The sequence below is a fragment of the Lynx rufus genome, unplaced genomic scaffold (assembly GCF_022079265.1).
Source record: "Lynx rufus isolate CCGP_SWC_20201006 ecotype Redwood Valley unplaced genomic scaffold, mLynRuf1.p SCAF_1, whole genome shotgun sequence".
NCBI classification, from domain to species: Eukaryota; Metazoa; Chordata; class Mammalia; order Carnivora; family Felidae; genus Lynx; species Lynx rufus.
In genome coordinates this window covers 104,876,699-104,895,704 of record NW_025814823.1, presented here as the reverse complement: position 1 = coordinate 104,895,704, position 19,006 = coordinate 104,876,699, and the positions used below count along the sequence as shown (strand labels likewise).

The window sequence follows — 19,006 nt, the reverse complement described above, 5'->3', positions numbered from 1 at the left end:
CATTGTGGCCTTGATAAAAACCCGTAAGAGCAATATTAACAATTAAGTCGTTTGAGATGATCATTCTCCCAAAAACCAGGGCTTTCTAGGCTAATGCAGTTTTTCCTTTAGCTCTACTTTATAGCTGTTAATACTGTTGGCAGGAAGTATTTACCTAATCAGCCGCATTTTTTCAAGTTTTAGCTCTGTGATTTACAAGTGTAATTTTCCCAGTAAGAGAATATTTTTCTATATCCTACTTTTTTTTTTTTTTTGGCAAATTCTGCCTCTTATTCTCTTTGCTTATACAAGCCACTGAAGAATGTCCTTCATACCAAATAAAGAAAGTAGTGGAGGTTAAGAAGATGCTCCAATTTGATCCAGAAAGAATGAAACTATCTGCACCCACATACCCTACACAGATGTGATACATTTCTTTCATGTTCACAAGGCAACATATGTATCCACAGGCATTAAATAACCCAGTTAAGCTTTTATCATGGACTATTTCCAACATCTTCCCCTTTTTCTCTTTTCTAGGGCACTAAACCCACCCCAGCTTTCTCCAGCTAATTAGTTACCACACAAAGCAGAACAGCATGGATCATTACCTATGAGCAGTGTAAAATGAATGCACTTGTCGGGGAATCGAAGCAGATCCTCAAATCTGCCCCAGCAACCCCCAAATATTTCCACTCAATGCAACATCCCAGTCCTCTCTGTCTCTGCCCTTCCAGAAGGGCAGCGTGGAAGCCGGCCCTCCAACTTTGGCTGGAGTCTGATGTTCAAGAGTTAAACAGCAGGAACATCTAGTGGCTGTCACTGCTGATCTCCCCATCTGTGTCTGGAGCCCCGACCTCTCTGTGACTTCAGGCAGCAAGAGAAACAGAAGCACGGGAAGGCGATGGTGGCAGCAGCATGAACGGAGAAGGTGAGAGGCCTCCGCCACCTTGCCCTGTGTCACTTACAAGGCTCCAGTGTATCCCGGCGGGCAGCGGCATTCCCCCGTGACGTGGTCACAGGTGGCTCCATTCTGACACTGGCATCGCTGGCGACAGTCATTACCGTAGGTGCCCTGCTCGCAGCGGTCCTCGCAGCGCCAGCCCCGGAAACCTGCAGCACAGTGGCAAGCCCCCGTGATGGGGTTGCACAGAGCCCCGTTTTTGCACTGGCACCGGCTGCTGCAGTGGGGCCCCCAGTGATCACCATCACAGGCTGAAGAGGGGGAAAAACAATGGAGGGTGTCAGAGTATGGATGCGGGTAAGAGCAAGCTCTTCAGAACCCGCTTTCCTCTCCCCTTGACGAGACGGCTTCATGACCCCTTCGCTGCTACATCGAGGCTCTGACACCAGCCAGGCAATGCTTCATAAATGTAACCAGCACTAAGTAGGCCACTTCCAATCACTCCATTGCTCAAGCAGAGCTACGTTTTCCAGCTTCATGACTTTGCTTGGCCTGTTTCTTGCACCCAGAGTGTTGAGTTTGATGTGGCTAGAGTCAAGGGCTAGGGGAGATGTAAGTAATGGGGGGTTGGGGGGAGAGGAGGCCGGCTATCCAGATGGGAAGGTTCAGCTCATACAAGGGCTTAAATGCACACTAAGGAACTGGATTGCATCTTGAGAATACGGTATTGGCCGTAAAGGATTTTGAACAATGAGAGACAATGCAGATTTGTGTCCTAGAAAGGTCATCTAGCTACATTCTGAGGAAGGGGCAGGAAGGAGCTCACAAGAGGCAGGGAGATGGGGCAAGAAGAATGGCAGTAGATCAGGAAGTAAGTGAGGTTCAGGGGCCTGCCTCAGGCAGTGATCCTGGAGACTAAGAGGGGTCCTGCAGGCAGAGCTACTGTGGAGTGGACCCACCCTGCTATAGGTCTAGGCTGGAGTAATCCAAAAGAAAACTGATCTGCTTTCAAGGTGTCAAAGAATGTATGGATTGGGAGGTAATCAGAAAAGAGAGAACATTATTGATACAAATACTTAAATTCACTGGCTTACTGGGGCACCTGGGTGGCTCAGTCAGTTGAGCATCTGACTTCAGCTCAGGTCATGATCTCCTGGTTCGTGGGTTTGAGCCCCACATCAGGCTCTATGCTGACAGTTCAGAGCCTGGAGCCTTCTGTGGATTCTGTCTCCCTCTATCTGGCCCTCCCCTGCTCATGCTCTGTCTCTCTCTCTCTCTCTCTCTCTCTCTCAAAAATAAATAACTGTTAAAAAAAAAAAGTAAACTGGGGCACCTGGGTGGCTCAGTCGGTTGGGCATCTGACTTCGCCTCAGGTCATGATCTCACCAATCCTGAGTTCGAGCCCCTCATCAGGCTCTGTGCCGACAGCTCAGGGGCTGGAGCCTACTTCAGATTCTGTGTCTCCTCCTCTCTGTGCCCCTCCCATGCTCATGCTCTGTCTCTCTGTCTCTTAATAATAGGCGTTTTAAAAATAAATAAATAAACTCAGTAAGTTTATTTAAACAGTAAGACAAACATGAAACTGAAAATGGACAGCAAAGGAAAAGACAACAGGCACACAAAACCAGGTAAGACAGTAACAGAAAAGAACATTTGAGAAATAGATTTAAAAGCATAATTCCAAAGGAAAGGAAGAATGACTGCAATTCAAGTCGATGAGCAGGAATAGGGGAGCAGGAAAGGAAAAATTTTCAATATGCATTGCCTACCCAGCTGTGCATTTATTTACTAATTAGATGCTATAAAAATCACTAGGGAAGAAGCACCCTGCCTGGAGCTCTTAGGATAAACTGCTTTTATGACTTAAGACACAGTTTCACTTCGTAAAAATTCTCTAACTTTAACAGATCTAGAATCAACCATTGGAAAACAAAACAAACTAGGCACACAGCAAATAACTTAGAGGAGATGTACAGGATTCACCTTCCAATATTAGAATCAACCTTTCATTTTATAACATCAAAAGGTTTAAATGAATAATTTTGTTTTTAATCAGCATGGCTTCGTTCTCATTACCACCTTAATAAACATACTTTAACGCAATTAAAAACAATAAGAAGATTATTGAATCTAAAGCAGATCAAGAAAGCAATTACCTAAAATTCACAATCATCTTTCACAAAGAAAGATTAGGTAGTAGTTCTGAGATTTAAGCCTCATTGTTATTCATACAGTTGTTTCCTTTATTGCCTACGGATATGGACAAAGAATTTTTTGTTCAATTATAACTCTTTCAATCTAGGACCTATACTTTAAAAAAAAATACACAGTATGTTTCTTTAAACCCCCTCGGGTATCCAAGTAGAAAAGAACATACCCTGTTTTTTTTTTTTTTTAATTTTTTTTTTTCAACGTTTATTTATTTTTGGGACAGAGAGAGACAGAGCATGAACGGGGGAGGGGCAGAGAGAAGGAGACACAGCATTGGAAACAGGCTCCAGGCTCTGAGCCATCAGCCCAGAGCCCGACGCGGGGCTCGAACTCACGGACCGCGAGATCGTGACCTGGCTGAAGTCGGACGCTTAACCGACTGCGCCACCCAGGCGCCCCCATACCCTGTTTTTAAGGTAAGTTACACAGTCCTTTGTAACTTGTTCCCTGGTTCATCAATCCTAAGAGTGAGGAACAGCTTCATTCCACATAAGCCAAATCCCTTATCCTATAATCTGAACCAGTCGATTTGGTGATTTGGTTCATCACCGTTCTCTGTATTATAAATGATCTTATTCCCGAAATGTGAAGGTATCCTTGATCCCACTTCTTGCAAGATTAAATACAACCCTCAATACTTTTACTTATTTTTTAAAAGCTATTCAGTTTCACTCACTTTCTCTGCTCAACCATCTCCAAAGTTTCCATATCCCTCTCAACTTGTGGGAGCCTCATATGCTAAGTTAAATATTCATTGTTTCTTAGTGTATCCTAAGTGAGCAACACAAAACACAATTTTAGTTAATAATACTACCTTGATAAGGACAACCTGACTGTGTCAGAAGCACTTAGAAAGAAAAAACCATGATGGGTTAGAGTTCTTTCTTCCCACGGTGGCAGTGGGATAAGGGTGTGCTGGCACGCATACATTTTATGGAATATGTTTTACAACATCAGGAGAGAAGTGGGAAGAAAGAAGTCAAGGTACTGAGGGGACAGAACACGTCTCTCTTCTCTCTTGTGATTCACTTCCACATCCCATCCAACAATTTCTCTCCCAGAAGAGCAGTCAGGGAGAGACCAGTCCTATTTCCCTGGGGTTAGATAAATGCAAAAAAAACCCAAAAAAAACAAAACACACACACACACACACACACACACACACACACACACACACACACAAAACAAAAACCCTTAAGACACCTCCTCATGATAGAAACAAGTTCATAGCAGAAATTGATAACTATCAGCATCAAAGAAAAGGTTTCAGGCTTTAAAGGAAATATTATCATGCCGACATGGTTAATTTCCTGTCTATATCTAAGCACTGTGGTATGCTTTGAAGTGACAGCTTCTCCCTTTGGGGCTGTGTTTCCCTAACAGGCCATTGATACATGGACCTCACCATGTGAATACTGGGCGCCAACATAAGCGATGCTGGGGGTGGGGGGGCATCCACATACAGAAGCATACAGACAAATAAGCAGGAAACAGAACAAGTGGGACACAGAAGCCTGGCTTGAATTTACGCATCACTGTGACTTCCTTTCCTCTCTTCATTTGTCATATTCAACTACTGCAACACTTCCATTTTTGCAGCTTATCACACAAAAGCCAGCTTTCTTACCCGATTGCTACAAATACAAGGGTATGTTGACTGTCTAGACAAGAGGCAGAACTTGCTCCTTATGAGCGTCAAGCTTGACCGGTTATCCTGAATTCAAGTACTGTGTTTGGAAAGGCAGTTTGGAGACTCTGAACTGAAATCACTTCAAGTCTTTTACTTAACACCTCACTCTAATCTCACAGGGCAAGCATTTCATGCCTAAAGAAAAAGTGACTAGGTTGGTTATTGCCACTGAAAACCTTAAAAAAAAAATTGGTTACATTAAGACGGCAATAGCTAGAATATTCTAATAGGAAAAGGTAGATGAACCAACTTCTGTTTCAAATTATACTGAGAAGAACCCTGATGCTTCGAAAGGAGTGAGGACTCCTTTTCAGCTTCTGGTTTCATCTCTCTCTCTCTCTCTCTTTTTAATGTTTATTTATTTTTGAGAGAGAGACAGAGACAGAAACAGTACAAGCAGGGGAGGGGCAGAGAGAGAGGGAGACACAGAATCTGAAGCAGGTTCCAGGCTCTGAGCTGTCACCACAGAGCCCGACGCGGGGCTCAAACTCACCAGCGGGGAGATCATGACCCGAGTCAGAGGCTTAACCGACTGAGCCACCCAGGTGCTCCTAGTTTCATCTCTTGCTGTGCTGGCCGCTAGAAATGGGCTCTAGATGCTATGTCCCCAGATTCGTGCAGCTGTTTCGGGGAAAGCTTAATGAGGGTCTCAGGCAGCATGGACAGTATGCTCTAATAAGCTCTCACAATACGGTGAAAATAAAAGGAAGTTTAAACTACTGTGTAATATCAGAAGTATACCGTCCATGCTACAACCCTTAATGACACTAGCGGAGCACGGGATCCTCGCAAGACAATGGGCTCGCCCCGGAGCCCTTATGGCGATAACTTCCAGGGCTACCAGTAACCACAGGTTACATCCATGGGCTGGGTACTGAAATTCACTCAATTTACACCTCTCAAGTACCTGCCATGTGCCAGCCATAGGGCTAGGCTTAGAATTCAAAGGAGAATGGTAGAGCGCATGCTTCTGGAAGCTTACAGGTTATCAGCAGACGCATTAAGTTATTAGACACTAAAATACCCCGCGATAAGCAGTAGGGGGAGGTACAAGGTTCAACAGAAAACAGAGGAATGACCCCAAAACGGTGTGGTTGAGCTGGGAAAATAATGTCTAAGTTGAGACCTAAAGGCAGAGTGTGCCCTGTTTAGGTAAAGCGTGGAGGGTTTGTACAGAGAAAGACAGGGGACTGGAAAGGGAGGGAAGCTGTAGGAGATATTACATGTGGAGAGAATAAGGCATGCAAAAGTCACAAGGCTTTTAAATCGCCAACGTCCATGAATGCCCCCTTCTATGGCATCATGGCCGCGATCATCTTCCTGTGCCCGACAAAAGAAGTAGGTATGGAAACACGTAGATGTGGAGAGGTGTTAGATACGTCCTCTCCCTCCATCAGTCCTTCCCAGGTTTCCAAGCTCAGCCTGGAAATCTCTGTCCTACAGATACATTTTTTCAGACCCAATCTGAGATGCTCTCTGAAGAAGACACCCATATATATATCTGCCATGACGCTCATCTTGCACTCAGATCACAATTTTTACATATGTTTGCCTTGTTCCCTATCAAATAAGACTTAATTAATTTCACAGGTGTTAAGACACACCAACAGCTTTTCTTGATCTCAGTAGTTGTCAACAGAAGGTCCCACACTGGCATGTCACAGCAGTTATCCGGGTGACTCTGATGGTTGGAAGCATTCTGACTTCAGGGATATTAAGCCATGAAAAACCGTGTGCACCCTCAATCACGAGGTGGGGTCACAACAATGATGAATCTGATACGTACAGTGATGGAGATAACCTCCCCCTTTACATGAAAACAGCGCTTTTACACACTTCTGTGGGAGAGCGGATTACCACGCCTATTTTAGAAATTAATCTTGAATCGGGTACTGAGAGCTCTTCAGTCATAAATTCCTCCTTTGAGATATTTTTCCAAAAGAAATAAACATATGTGTATAATGACAGGAACAATTCACAGTAGTTGATCCATTAGTAATATTTACAGTGTGCCCATAGACACTCTCCTCGGCACTAGAGACAGATGAACTATCACAATGGCCCTATGAAGTAGGTCCTATTTGGAAGTTGTGCCCATTTTGTGGAAGAAGAAACTGAGATCCAGGTGACATGTTATAGGTACACAGGCAGGAAGTAGGGAAGTACAGACCTCTGCCTTTTGTTGGCATTCCTTTTTTTTTTTTAATGTTTATTATTTTTGAGAGAGAGACAGAGAGAGAGAGACAGAGTATGAACAAGGGAGGGCAGAGAGAGAGGGAGACACAGAATCAGAAGCAGGGTCCAGGCTCCAAGCTGTCAACACAGAGCCCGGCTGCAGGGCTCGAACTCACGAACCCCGAGATCATGACCTGAGCCAAAGTTGGATGCTTAACCAACTGAGCCACCCAGGCACCCGCTTTAGTCTGCATTCTAAACCATGATACTTACTCCCTCCAAAGCTGTCATGTTTATCCTAGCACTGTTTATAGCAACAAAAAATTGAAAACAATCTAATTTTCTAGTAATGGGGGATTGGTGAAAAGAGATGGGTATAATCACATAATGGAACATTACATATCATCTAAAAGTGATATTATAGAAGAATATTTAATGAACTTGAAAAACATTAGCAATGTCTTCATTGTAAAAAAGCAGATTAAAATGGTACCACATGATCCAATTTTCGCAATATATTCGAATGAACTAGATGAAAGTGTTGTTAATTTAGGTCACAAAAGGCCAAATATCAGCAACTATATATGGCTGAACCTAATATCGGGGGAGTCAGGGAGAAGAAAGAACATGACAAAGGCAGAAAGACAGACAGACAGACTTAGATAGATAAATAGATAGACAGACAGACAGATAGACAGATATTGAGAGGCTCTATGATCAAATGGCACCACTGGGGATCTCTGGGTCTTAAGAATATGCTTGATATTCCCTTTGTTCATTTAGATTAACCACCTTTTCTAAACTCTCTGCAATCATTGTACATCCTTTTGGCAGTATGAGAAAAGCAAGCAAAAAATGATTTTTAAAGGGTTCGATCTGCTGAGCCTTTGTATTGTGCCAGATTCTGTGCTCCCTGCTTCAGACACCACTTTCTGGTCCTCAGAGCAATCACAACAAGGTGGGTCATCATTATCATCTTCAGCACACGGAGGATATTTAGGATGAGACTCTTTAGGTAAAGTGTCCCAAAACACCAGGCTGGTGGGGGGGGCATCCGTATTCAAAGGCCAAGCATTTTTCATGAAGCCATCCTGCTCCTGAAGGAGTGAAATTATATATTTTGCTTAAACATAATATCCCACAATTTCACCAGATATGACCCATGAAGGCAGGGCAGCAAATGATAAAACCTGTCACTGAGCCAGCCCATGGGGTCAGCCAATGACTCACTATTTAGGGTCACTGGAACTAGGAAATTACCTCAGTCGTGAGAACATAGTGAAAATACGATTGAGGAGATGTCATATCTGAAGAGCTTCTGTAAGTTGATAATGATTCTATGCAAACAAAAAAACCAAAAAGCTCACTGTGGAAATGGTATTGATGTCAACTAGCTTTAGGAGCACACCAAACTGAAAACTAGGCCCACGTGGCAGATGGCCAGCATTCGTGGTCTGTTTGGTAGAGGAATGGAATCGATCGTGAATGTAGATCCACATTCCACAAGGAGACCAACGGGTAAAACTATCTCAACACCTCTGGGAACATTCTCCTCTCCCGACCCACTTAAAAAATTTTAATGTTTATTTTCTGAGAGAGAGAGAGAGAACAAACCAGAGAGGGGCAGACAGAGAGAGGAGAGACCGAGAATCCCAAGCAGGCTGTGGGCTATCAGCGCAGAGCCCAACTCAGGGCTCGAACTCACCAACTGTGAGATCATGACCTGAGCCGAAACTAAGAGTCAGACGTTGAACCGACTGAGCCACCAAGGCGTCCTTCTCGTGACCCACGTTAAACCCTCAGTCCAATCTCCCCTTCAAAGGATGGGACGAGAACGAAGGGGTTGTAAGATACATTAAGTTTCAAACATGCGGCAGCCTTATGCAGCTATTTTCTTCAAATATCACAATAACTCAATGCCACAGGTATAATTATTCCAACATATCATGTGCCAAATTAACTCAGATGATAATTTGCTCAGTCACTTAAGCATTCACGTGGCAGTGGCAAGGACTCAGCCGAACCTGTCAATGCCTCAAAGCTGTGATCTTGCCGTACCCCATCAGGCCATCCCAGGCAACTAATGCCCCACGGTGACAAAATCTGCCATCAGCACACATTCACGGCTTCTCCCTGATTTTCAAAGGGGAACGTTCTAAGACAAAAACATCTCACAGATGTTTGAAAAATATTTTTTTGGCCTAAAAATGATATTTTCCCGGCTTTAAAGTGTTAACAGCAGTGTCATCAGAATGGTTTTGATGCAGAACATCTCAACATGTCCACAGACACCCATGTATCGACAAAAACGTGGCATTAAGAACATTCTTCGAACAAACAGCAGATAGTTTAGTAAATCCCGCGTCTTTGTGTAGAGAAAGAATGAAAGAAAGGAGCACAATGAGAGATACACAGAAATGCCAAGTTGAGAGATGCTTTGGAGCAAAGAACAAGGGCACATTAATACAATGCCTCAGCCACAACATTCCTCAACAACGACAACAGAAAAAAGGAAAGGATGAAATCATTTTTCCCTTAGATTAAGGAGTAATGTTTACCATCAAGTTCACCTTGTTACAGACCTTCATCAATCATGAGCTGGCTCAAGGAAGGGTATAATCATTCAGCATCAGACAGACCTGGACCCTAGCTACTGTCACTTCATAACCATGGAACCTTGAGCAAGTTCCCAAACTTTGTTCTACTTAATTCTCTCTCTGTCACATGGGAATGGTGGGACATACTAATCACACAAAACGTACCTTTGGTATGTGTGACACAGCATGGATCTAGTGTAGCAGAAATTTTATTCCATGGTCAGCACATTGGAATACCCCACCCCAGGAAAAACAAAACAAACAAACAAAAAAAAACCACCCTAGAGAAACATCCTCCAGCTGTACATAAAGCTAGAATAACAGGCCTGTCGTTGGTTTGTACTGTCTTTCTTGCATGAATCATTCATGACAAAGGCACAACTTGGTTCTCCCAATGTGAATTTCAAAAACAAATTGCCCACAAACTCCGCAAAGTAAAAGACGAGGTGGGGTGTCATCCCTTTTGACCATTTTCATAAAGCCAAATGGAAAAAGCTCAGGCCTGCAGTGAAACCCAGTGCTAGGTGACATCCTATTTTTACTTGCCAGATAGAAACTGGATTTAGAAACTTCCCGCTTGCGGGTGACCAATGTGCCCAGAGGGGTAGGCGGGTACCTGGAGGCCAGAAAAGTAAAAGGAGGAACCAGGAAACAACGCATGAACTCCTGAGTAATCCTCCCCTTCGCATAAAGAAATAGGTGGCCATAAATAAAACCTACAGAATCTTGCCGTATTACTAGGCACCAAAACCACTGACGTGATCTTGCCTCAGCCTCTCTATGCCCACTAAGACAAGAGAAGCAGCCTTGAAACCCACACTGAACTTCAAGATGCTTTTCTAAAGCGACTGGCTCTAAATTACAGAGAACAACAGAAGTGGCCAATTCTGTGCACTTGTGTTAGGTCTAAACCAATCCCAGATGAAATGATGAGTGGTCTGCATTTTGTTGTTGTTTTATTTTGTTTTTATTTGTCTTGGATTTGACCTCTAGTATAGAAGAAGTCAAATCGTAGAACCACATGGGGTTTGAGAAGCTTGTGGATACATCTGTCCCAGACACTTCCAGCAGGATAATATATGGAATCTGGGAACTAGGCTTTATCATCGGGGAAGTGATGTCAGCTTATAATATATAACTACCCTCACCAGGGTTGCTGATTGAAGAAACTAAGACTAAGTGCCCTTAACATTTAAATGTCAAGTATCTTTTAGGATACATTAGTCAGCCATACTGACTTGAAAATGTATTTTTGTATGGTATTTTGCTGTAATGTTCACCATTGACTTTAAACACAGGGCAATCTGTGACTAGGAGAGAAATTAACAGGGAAGACGTTCAGCCCTTCACATTCTAATACATATAGACAAAGCACAAGTAAGTCACTTTCAGGAAAATCGCTCTACGGAGTTTCAGGAGCGACCAAAATAAACTTCCACTGTCTCAAAGGATAGCAAAACATGGTTCTTCTTGAAATATACACCCTTTCTTCCTAAGCTCTGGTTCCCTCAAGTTCTTTTATCTCCGTGTGATTTCATTCCCTTCGCTTCAGGCTAACAAGGCTACGGTATGTCATTCCCTTTGTTAATGCAGAAGAAAAGACCCTCATTCAAAACACCGAGTGCTTTAAAAATAAAACAACTTTGTAAAGCTTCTCCATCCATGAAGAAGAACAATAAAAATGTATTTTCCAGATCCTCTGAAAGCACTAAAACCTCACGTCCTTCACATGTCAAAAAAGCCACTGGAGAGCTGACAGAGAGCCAACGATCACTGTGGACAACCACCCAGTGCTGTTGATATTAATATTATTCAGTGGCTGAGAGAAAACCTTTATTCTTCTTTTTTTAAAAAAAATGTTTGTTAAATGAATTTTCAAAGCATGAAATATCATTTTAGAACTGCAGCGAATGCTTATCTCAAATTATGAAGCAGAAAAAAAGGGCGTGAAATGTTTATTCTTTAATGTGTCTAAATATAAACGTTGATGTCTCTCAATGAAAGCATATTGATGACCCTGTTCACGGTGCAGGAAAATCTCAAGGCTATAAATGGTAGGCTCGGCTTAAGTGAAGGATTTGGGGGGATTACATTGATCCACTGAAGTCAAAAGAATAATAAAAACCTCAGGAACCATTACAGGGTGTCTTGCTTTACAAAGTCCTGCCGTATTTTTGTTCTTTTGCTCATGTATTTTTTTTTTTCATGAAACATGTATTAAGTATCTTCTAAGGCCTCGACGTTCTGTTTGTTGAGGAACACACACTACCTGATCCTGCCTGACATGTTCCACAGCAGGATTTCTTGATCTGCTGGAAAAGACTGGTCCCCAGTGAGACTTATCGCAAAGCAGGCGTGCTAGGTGTTACAGTTCACAGGATGCTCGAGGGACACAGAGGATCTATGTTATGTGTGTACTGAACCTTCGGGCAGAGGAAAGGAGGGATGGGGAGAAGGTTTCCAGGCGAGGTGAGGCTTCAGGGGAGCACCGGAGAGTAAGCACTCGTCACCACCACTGGGCAAGTACTAAAGCTCTCCATTCCGGACGTGAGAGTCAAAGGGCGGAAGCCTTAAATGTTTGCTTAAAATCCCACGGTGAGGAAACTAGACCCCAAGCCCTCACTGTTCCCTGGATGGTCTGGAAAATATAATACAGTTTTCTTGGGGAAAAAAAAAAAAAAAACACACTTTTTTTTTTTTTTTTTTTTTTAGCTATGGGAGACTACAAGTAATACTGTAACAAAGGCCCGTGCACACACAACCTAGAATTAACAGTTGGGAATGCTACGTCCCCTTTGCTTTATCATTTGATGCGAGAAATAAAATATGAGAGATGAAGTCCCCTTTGTCTTCTCTGTGCCTGGTTCCCAGGTCTCTCCCTGCCCCTTCCTCAGAGGTAACCGCATGATTTTAACCTGCATCCTGCTAGTCTGTGTGTGTCCAGAAATAATAAACTGTATCATTTCATGTAGTTATTAGTTTTACATGAAATGTATACATCACTGTGCATCTTGCTTTTTCTACCCTGTCTGATGGTATTGAGATCAATATCACACATCTGCTAGCACAGAATACTGTATATCAATTTATAGGAATGAATGGCTACACAGCATTCCTCCATATTAACAGCCTCTAACAAACTTCTATTTTCCCTTATTCATGGCCATTATCTGTTGTTAGCAAATTTTCACTGTTACAAAGATGGAAAGAATAGATCCCCCAGTTTAAGCAAAGCAAAGGTTTCTGCAAGGTCTGTAGACAAATGACAAAGGAGTAGGAGTAAAATTCCTGGATCCTATGGTGCACACAAATTAGAATTTTACTCTAGAGACAGGAAAATTGCTCTCTAAAGTTACTCTGCCAATTTACCCTCATGGGAGCGGTATATGGAATCTTCCTTTCACATCCTTGCCAACATGCGGTGCTGACAGACTTCTTAACTTTTGCCAATCTGATGGCAAAAAATGACATCTTGTTCATTTACTATGCACTTCGCTGATTATGACAAAGAGAAGCGTATTCTCATAAACTTATTAGCCGATCAGGTTTCCTGGTCTCTAAATTATCTTACTGTGCTGCCCATTCTAAAGTTGAGGGGTTTTTCTTACTGACTTGTGGGAATTCTTCATGAATTCCATATACTAATCATTTGCTTTATACATTGCAAAAATCTTTTCCCATCCCTGCTTCTATTTAACTTTGCTTAAGACATTTTCTGTCTTGAAGAAGTTTTTCACTTTGATGTGGTCTAATTATTCTGAGAACTAATGGATAACATGGATAAATCTGATTTATGTATTACTAATTTTACAACATAAGGTTTTTTTTTAAAGGGGCTGCTTTTCTTCAATGTATGAACAAAACTTCACAGTTTAGATACCAATATCCAGTGCAAGCAGTTCCATTAAAATTTAAACTTTCTTTGGAAGTTACTTTCACTAGTTTTGTGGAATAGTGGTGAGTAGTAAAACATTAGGCTTTCACAGAGGTTTAAGATGATCCTATCATTTATGATTCAAGAGCTAGGCTTCTCTTGCAACCTCTTCTATTTTATTCTGTTGGAATAGTCTTTATCACTTATTACTTTCTATACTTTTAAAAGAATATTTCAGGGAGAGAGTGTGGGGAAGAGGGACAGATTGAGAGAGAGAGAGAGAGAGAGAGAGAGAGAGAGAGAGAGAGAATCTTAAGCAGGCTCTACGCTCAGCGTGATCTCATATTCCTGGGATGATGATCTGAGACGAAATCAAGAGTCAGACACTCAAGTGACTAAGCCACCCAGGTGCCCCTACTTTCTTTGCTTTTTTAGTTTAAACATGGCAAATGTGATTAATTTCTCTAGTATACAGGTACAAATGTTCAAACTTTTAAAAATCAATGAAGTTGTCGATGAATTAAAAAGATGATTTTGACAAAAGAAAGAAAAACACAGTGACGGGCCCCTTTTCTTGTTTGCCTTGAAGAAACTTTCATGTGTTTTAAAAAAAATTCTCTCATACAATCACAAACAATAAGAAATCATGTATAATTGGTGAAAGATAACGGACTATGTAATACACCACAGCACTTAAATATTTTATCCAATTAACAACATAACTCTGTAAGATGAAATGTATGCAGTTCTACTAAACTCAAGTGTCAGCGCACCCATTTTACAGGTATGGTGACAAATAAGGCTCCGGGACCGCCTAATACATATCATTATTTCACTCTCAGCAGAACAGCCAGGAAACACATTTGTGCTGTCAGAAACTGGCTGCTGTGTGATTGCAGATAATTTGTAGTCTGAATTTCTTTGCCTAATTTCTTACTGCTCCTACTCCATTGTGGTACACATTTCACTAAGTTCCACATTGGCATACAAAATCCCCACCTTGAGACATAATACGTGTAAGTTTAGATGGCAGAACCGTTCGGCGTTACCCGCTGAAATGAGGGCGGACTTTCAAACACCTTTCTTAGTCTTGAGGCCGCTGTGTCAGAAGCCTCACCCGTCTACAAGTAGTAACCTTGATGTTGGTACTATAGCTTTCCCTCTCCTGAGGCCAAGGAGCTCCCACATCCCCACTGCCTAATAGTTCATAGAAACCACATCGAGTACATGTCACCTGGCTTCTATGATTTCACTGCAGGTGACTGTTTATGGACAAGGAATCTTCTGCTAAGTCACCAAGGAAGAATGGGCCCCCTCTACACACAGCCAAGAGCCACAGGAACCCAAACTATCTTAAGGCCACTGAAGGGAAGAACCCTTCATAGGGTCATACCCTTTCTCTAGAAGACTTATGATTACTTCCTTCTTAACTTCTCTGGATATTTTGCTTATATATTTGGGCACATACTTCCAATCCCTGTTAAACTGAAAGCTCCTTGAACAAAGAGTCGGAGTCTTATTCATCTCTCATGTCTCGCTTTTATATCCGTTACTATTCCTGGAACATTTATGCCTTTATTCCTTCCTCTCACAAATATATATTGAGCAGTACTGTGTGCCCAGTACTGTGCTGGACATTAAGTGAGTAAATTAGCTACAGAGCAGTGAAAACAACAGACAAAATTTTAGGGGCCCTACGTCCCAGAAGGAAAGACAGTCCCAAAACAAAAGAAAACAAAACAAAATATTTTCAGTGCCATAAAAAAAATTAAAAAGGAGATGTGATCAAGAATCATGGGGAATACTCTTTATATATAAAGGTTGGGGAAAGCTGAGACCTGATTGGCCTCAAGAAGCCAGCCACATAAAGGTCTAGGGAGAAGAGTATTCCAGGTTGAAGGAAGATCGAGGGCAAAGGGAGAAATGAAACCAGTGTGGGGACGCCTGGGTGGCTCAGTTGGTTAAGCGTCTGACTTTAACTCAGGTCACGATCTTGCAGTCTGTGGACTCAAGCCCCACGTCAGGCTCTGTGCTGACAGCTCAGCGCCTGGAACCTGTTTCGGATTCGGTGTCTCCCTCTCTCTCTGCCCCTCCTCTGCTCGCACTCTCAAAAATAAATAAACGTTAAAAAAAATTTTTTTTTGAAACCAGTGTGTCCCATGAGAGGAAGGGAGAGGGCTGGGTAGTACGATACCCAGAGAGAAAGTGTGATGACAAGGGATAGATGGCATAGGGGTGGGACAGGTCAAAAAGAGCTTTGGCGATGATTCCATCTTGGGAAATACTGGGGAGTTCTGTTTTATAGAACAGTTTTGCAAGGTCACTCTGGGGTCACTACAGAGAACTGACCCCAGTTGGGCCCAATTAGGTGTAGCATCAAAGAGGCTATTGTGTGAGCACCGATTAAAAGAGGGCAGTGACATGGATTGGAGAGGTAGCACTCAGGTCATGATCTCACAGTCTGTGAGTTCGAGCCCTGTGTCAGGCTTTGAGCTGTCAGCACAGAGCCTGGAGCCTGCTTCGGATTCTGTGGTTCCCTCTCGCTCTGCCCCTCCCCCACTTGCGCTCTGTGTCTGTCTCTCTCTCTCAAAAATAAATAAACATTAAATTTTTTTTTAAATAAAAGCTTAGATTTTGTTATATTTTGAGGTTGAACCAAGATTTTCTGATAAGCAGATGTAGAGGGATATTGAAGAAAGCCAAAAGAGAAAAAAAAAAAAAAGGAAAGAAAAGAAAAAGGAAACACATGAATACATGATACTGAATGGAGTTTAGTAACATGACAGGCAAGCCTGGTCTTTAACAGCCACCGCGTGTGGACTAGTGCAAGTAACGTAAACGTCTAAAGTGTTCTCAGTAAGCCAGAATGTAAACCAGACATGAATCCATCTGGTAAGGACATCCACGTTCGGAGGTTGAGAATAATGCAGGAAACTGCACCAGGGCTCTGTCTGGGGGACCTCGTGCCCAGCAACTGTGGACAGAGAGAGGCTTCTGCTAAGCAAGGGGGTGGCCCCCGGGACTAAACAAGATGTCCACAACGAGCGTCTGCATCCACTGTTCCACCCACACACTGAAGTCTAGTGGAAGCCACATCTGTCACACAAAGAATTGCAAGTAAGTACCGGGTACAATGCCGAGCAGGGAACAGCTACGGGGTCATCTAATCCTCAGGGTTAGGTCGTCTCATCCTTATTTCAGCACGAGGAACGTGAGGCCCAGAAACAGCACCGAAAGGACAGCAGCCAGGACTCCTGCAATTCAGCTCCAACACGGGGTTTAGAGGGAGCAGGGGGAGGAGGTTCCCTGACCCTCCAGAGAGAACCAAGAACAGCCCAGTTTTCAGCGTCCTTCGGAAAGGCCAAGTCCGCATTTTGTGCTCATGACCTCTATCGAAAGATGTGGGCAGTCCATCAGCGAAACTGCCTTCAGGCGGGTCTGATGAACCCTTCCCAGCTCCGTCCTTCCCACCTGTCATCAATGCCCTGCCCCCACGCCAGTGAGCCCAAAAGATCTCTTAGTCCTGCTGCTTCATCAACCCGATTTCTAAAGTAATTCTGACAGCGCGATTGGGCATGTTAACGACTCACTGTGAGGACTGGGTTCTGAGCGTCTTCTCTTCCCAGACACCATCGATCCGACTATTGTGTCCAGTCGATAGAGCTTTGCAGCAGACCTTGCTGGGGAATAAGCCAGCTTTTTGTGTCTCACGATTTCTGGCTTGCGCTATCCTTCAAATGGATTCCCCGATCGGAATATCCCGCAGGCAAAGTCTTATTACGTACTCCCTGCTGCACAGCACGCCTGCTTTATATAAAAGGTTATCAGTGTTCCTAATGTTGTACCTGAAAATGTTTGAGCTAGTCTTGCCTCCCAGGCATATTTTTACTGCTTCCAAGTACATTTAACCAGAAACGCTATCGGTGGCTAAATAAGCCCCAGTTTCGAATTTCTAAACCGAAATTAATTTCCATGTTTGCCTCTACTTGGTACTCATTTCGAAGCCTGCGGAACAAGCTTTGAAAGCTATTTGCAGGCTACTGGTTGATTTAGGGCTCTCCCTTGCATCCTGGAAGTGCCCCATAGCCAGAGGAGAAACACATTTCTCTACAGACGTTTAGAAAAATCATAAACAGGATTATATAGATTGAGAGAACAAATGTGTTACTGCTACTCATGCAAAAGCTTTAAAGGGTTTCCAAAACAAAGAAAGGTCTCAGGGATTGCATATATGTAAGTATTAGAGAAAACCACACATAAAATCACAGGTTGGAAAGGGATCGTAAGTATAATCTGCCCAACATTCTTAATATTATAAGTGAGGAAATTAAAAATTACAAAATGAGACCATCCAAAGGGGTGTCATTTAAAATTCATCATCTCTGAGAGTGTGCCTTTGACATCTCTCAGAGTGCTTTTCTTTTCTTTTTTTTTAAAACTATTTTTGTTTATTTTTGAGAGAAAAAAGACAGAGAGACAGAGCATGAGCAGGGGAGGGGCAGAAAGAGAGAGGAAGACCCAGAATCCGAAGCAGGCTCCAGTCTCTGAGCTGTCAGCACAGAGCCCGACGCGGGGCTCAAATCACAAACCACAAGATGATGACCCGAGCCGAAATTGAAGCTTAACCGACTGAGCCACCCAGGTGCCCCTCAGGATGCTTCTTTTCACATTTGTCTGGTGCTGTCAGCCCCTGCCTCCTGCTCTCATTCCTCTCAGGGCCACGGACCCTTGACACTTTAACCAAACCTCCTTTCCAATTTCACGAGGCACTGTACCCTTGTGGTTAAAAAGACTGGCCATAAAGGGGATGTGACTATGCCTCCACCATTTAGTAGGTGTTTAAACTGAGACAAGTCATTTAATTGTTCGGCACGTCTGCTTCTTCATCAGTAAAATAGGAACAAGAATTGTACCCATGTCACGTCTGCCACGAGTATTAAACGTGACTCCTATAAAGCCCTTGCGGTGATGTGGTGCACATGCCAAGGACGCAAGGGCTATTACCGTCATCATCATCATCAATATGACCCAACTCCTGCACCCTTTCACGTTGGCAGATTGTCTCTGTTGCCAGTTTACCCAAAGAAAGGTCATCAGATATGAACCCCCTCAAGCTCTCCCCACCTTTGCCCACTAGCTCCCTGATTCCACACACCTCTTGATATCTCTGCCAGCCCTTCTTTCCTCTTCATGCCATATCCAGTTCTCACTCCCGTACCCAGTGCCATTTTTGGCTTTCTCCAGCCACCTCTGTTCTGTGTACCTGCCTCGAAGCCGTGAGCTCTGTGAGGCCAGCGAAAGCTCCACATGCGTTTCCTTATCCCCGGCATCCAATACAGTTCCTTGCACACAGCAATCACTCAATGAAAGTTCACACCATGAACACGCGGATGACCTTCATGGAATCATACAGCTCATTCAATCTAATTAAATAGAACAACCATTCACTCTGCTCCAACCACATGCCAGGCACAATGGAGGCTAACGAGATTAATAACACACAGCGCCTGCCTTCTAGGAATTGTTTTTCAGGCCCTGAAAGAGGAAGAGGGATAGAAGATTGATGAAGGGATGGA

The 19,006-nt window shown here is 43.1% G+C and overlaps 1 protein-coding gene across 1 annotated transcript in view; it reads right to left on the bottom strand.

The window, feature by feature from the left end:
• The window catches only part of MEGF10 (multiple EGF like domains 10), a 132,363-nt gene that overhangs the window by 63,811 nt on the left and 49,546 nt on the right, over positions 1–19,006 (bottom strand). The window contains exon 5 of the mRNA XM_047094241.1: positions 948–1,194. Coding sequence (XP_046950197.1) covers positions 948–1,194 — 247 coding nt within the window. The remainder of the gene's footprint in view (positions 1–947; positions 1,195–19,006) is intronic.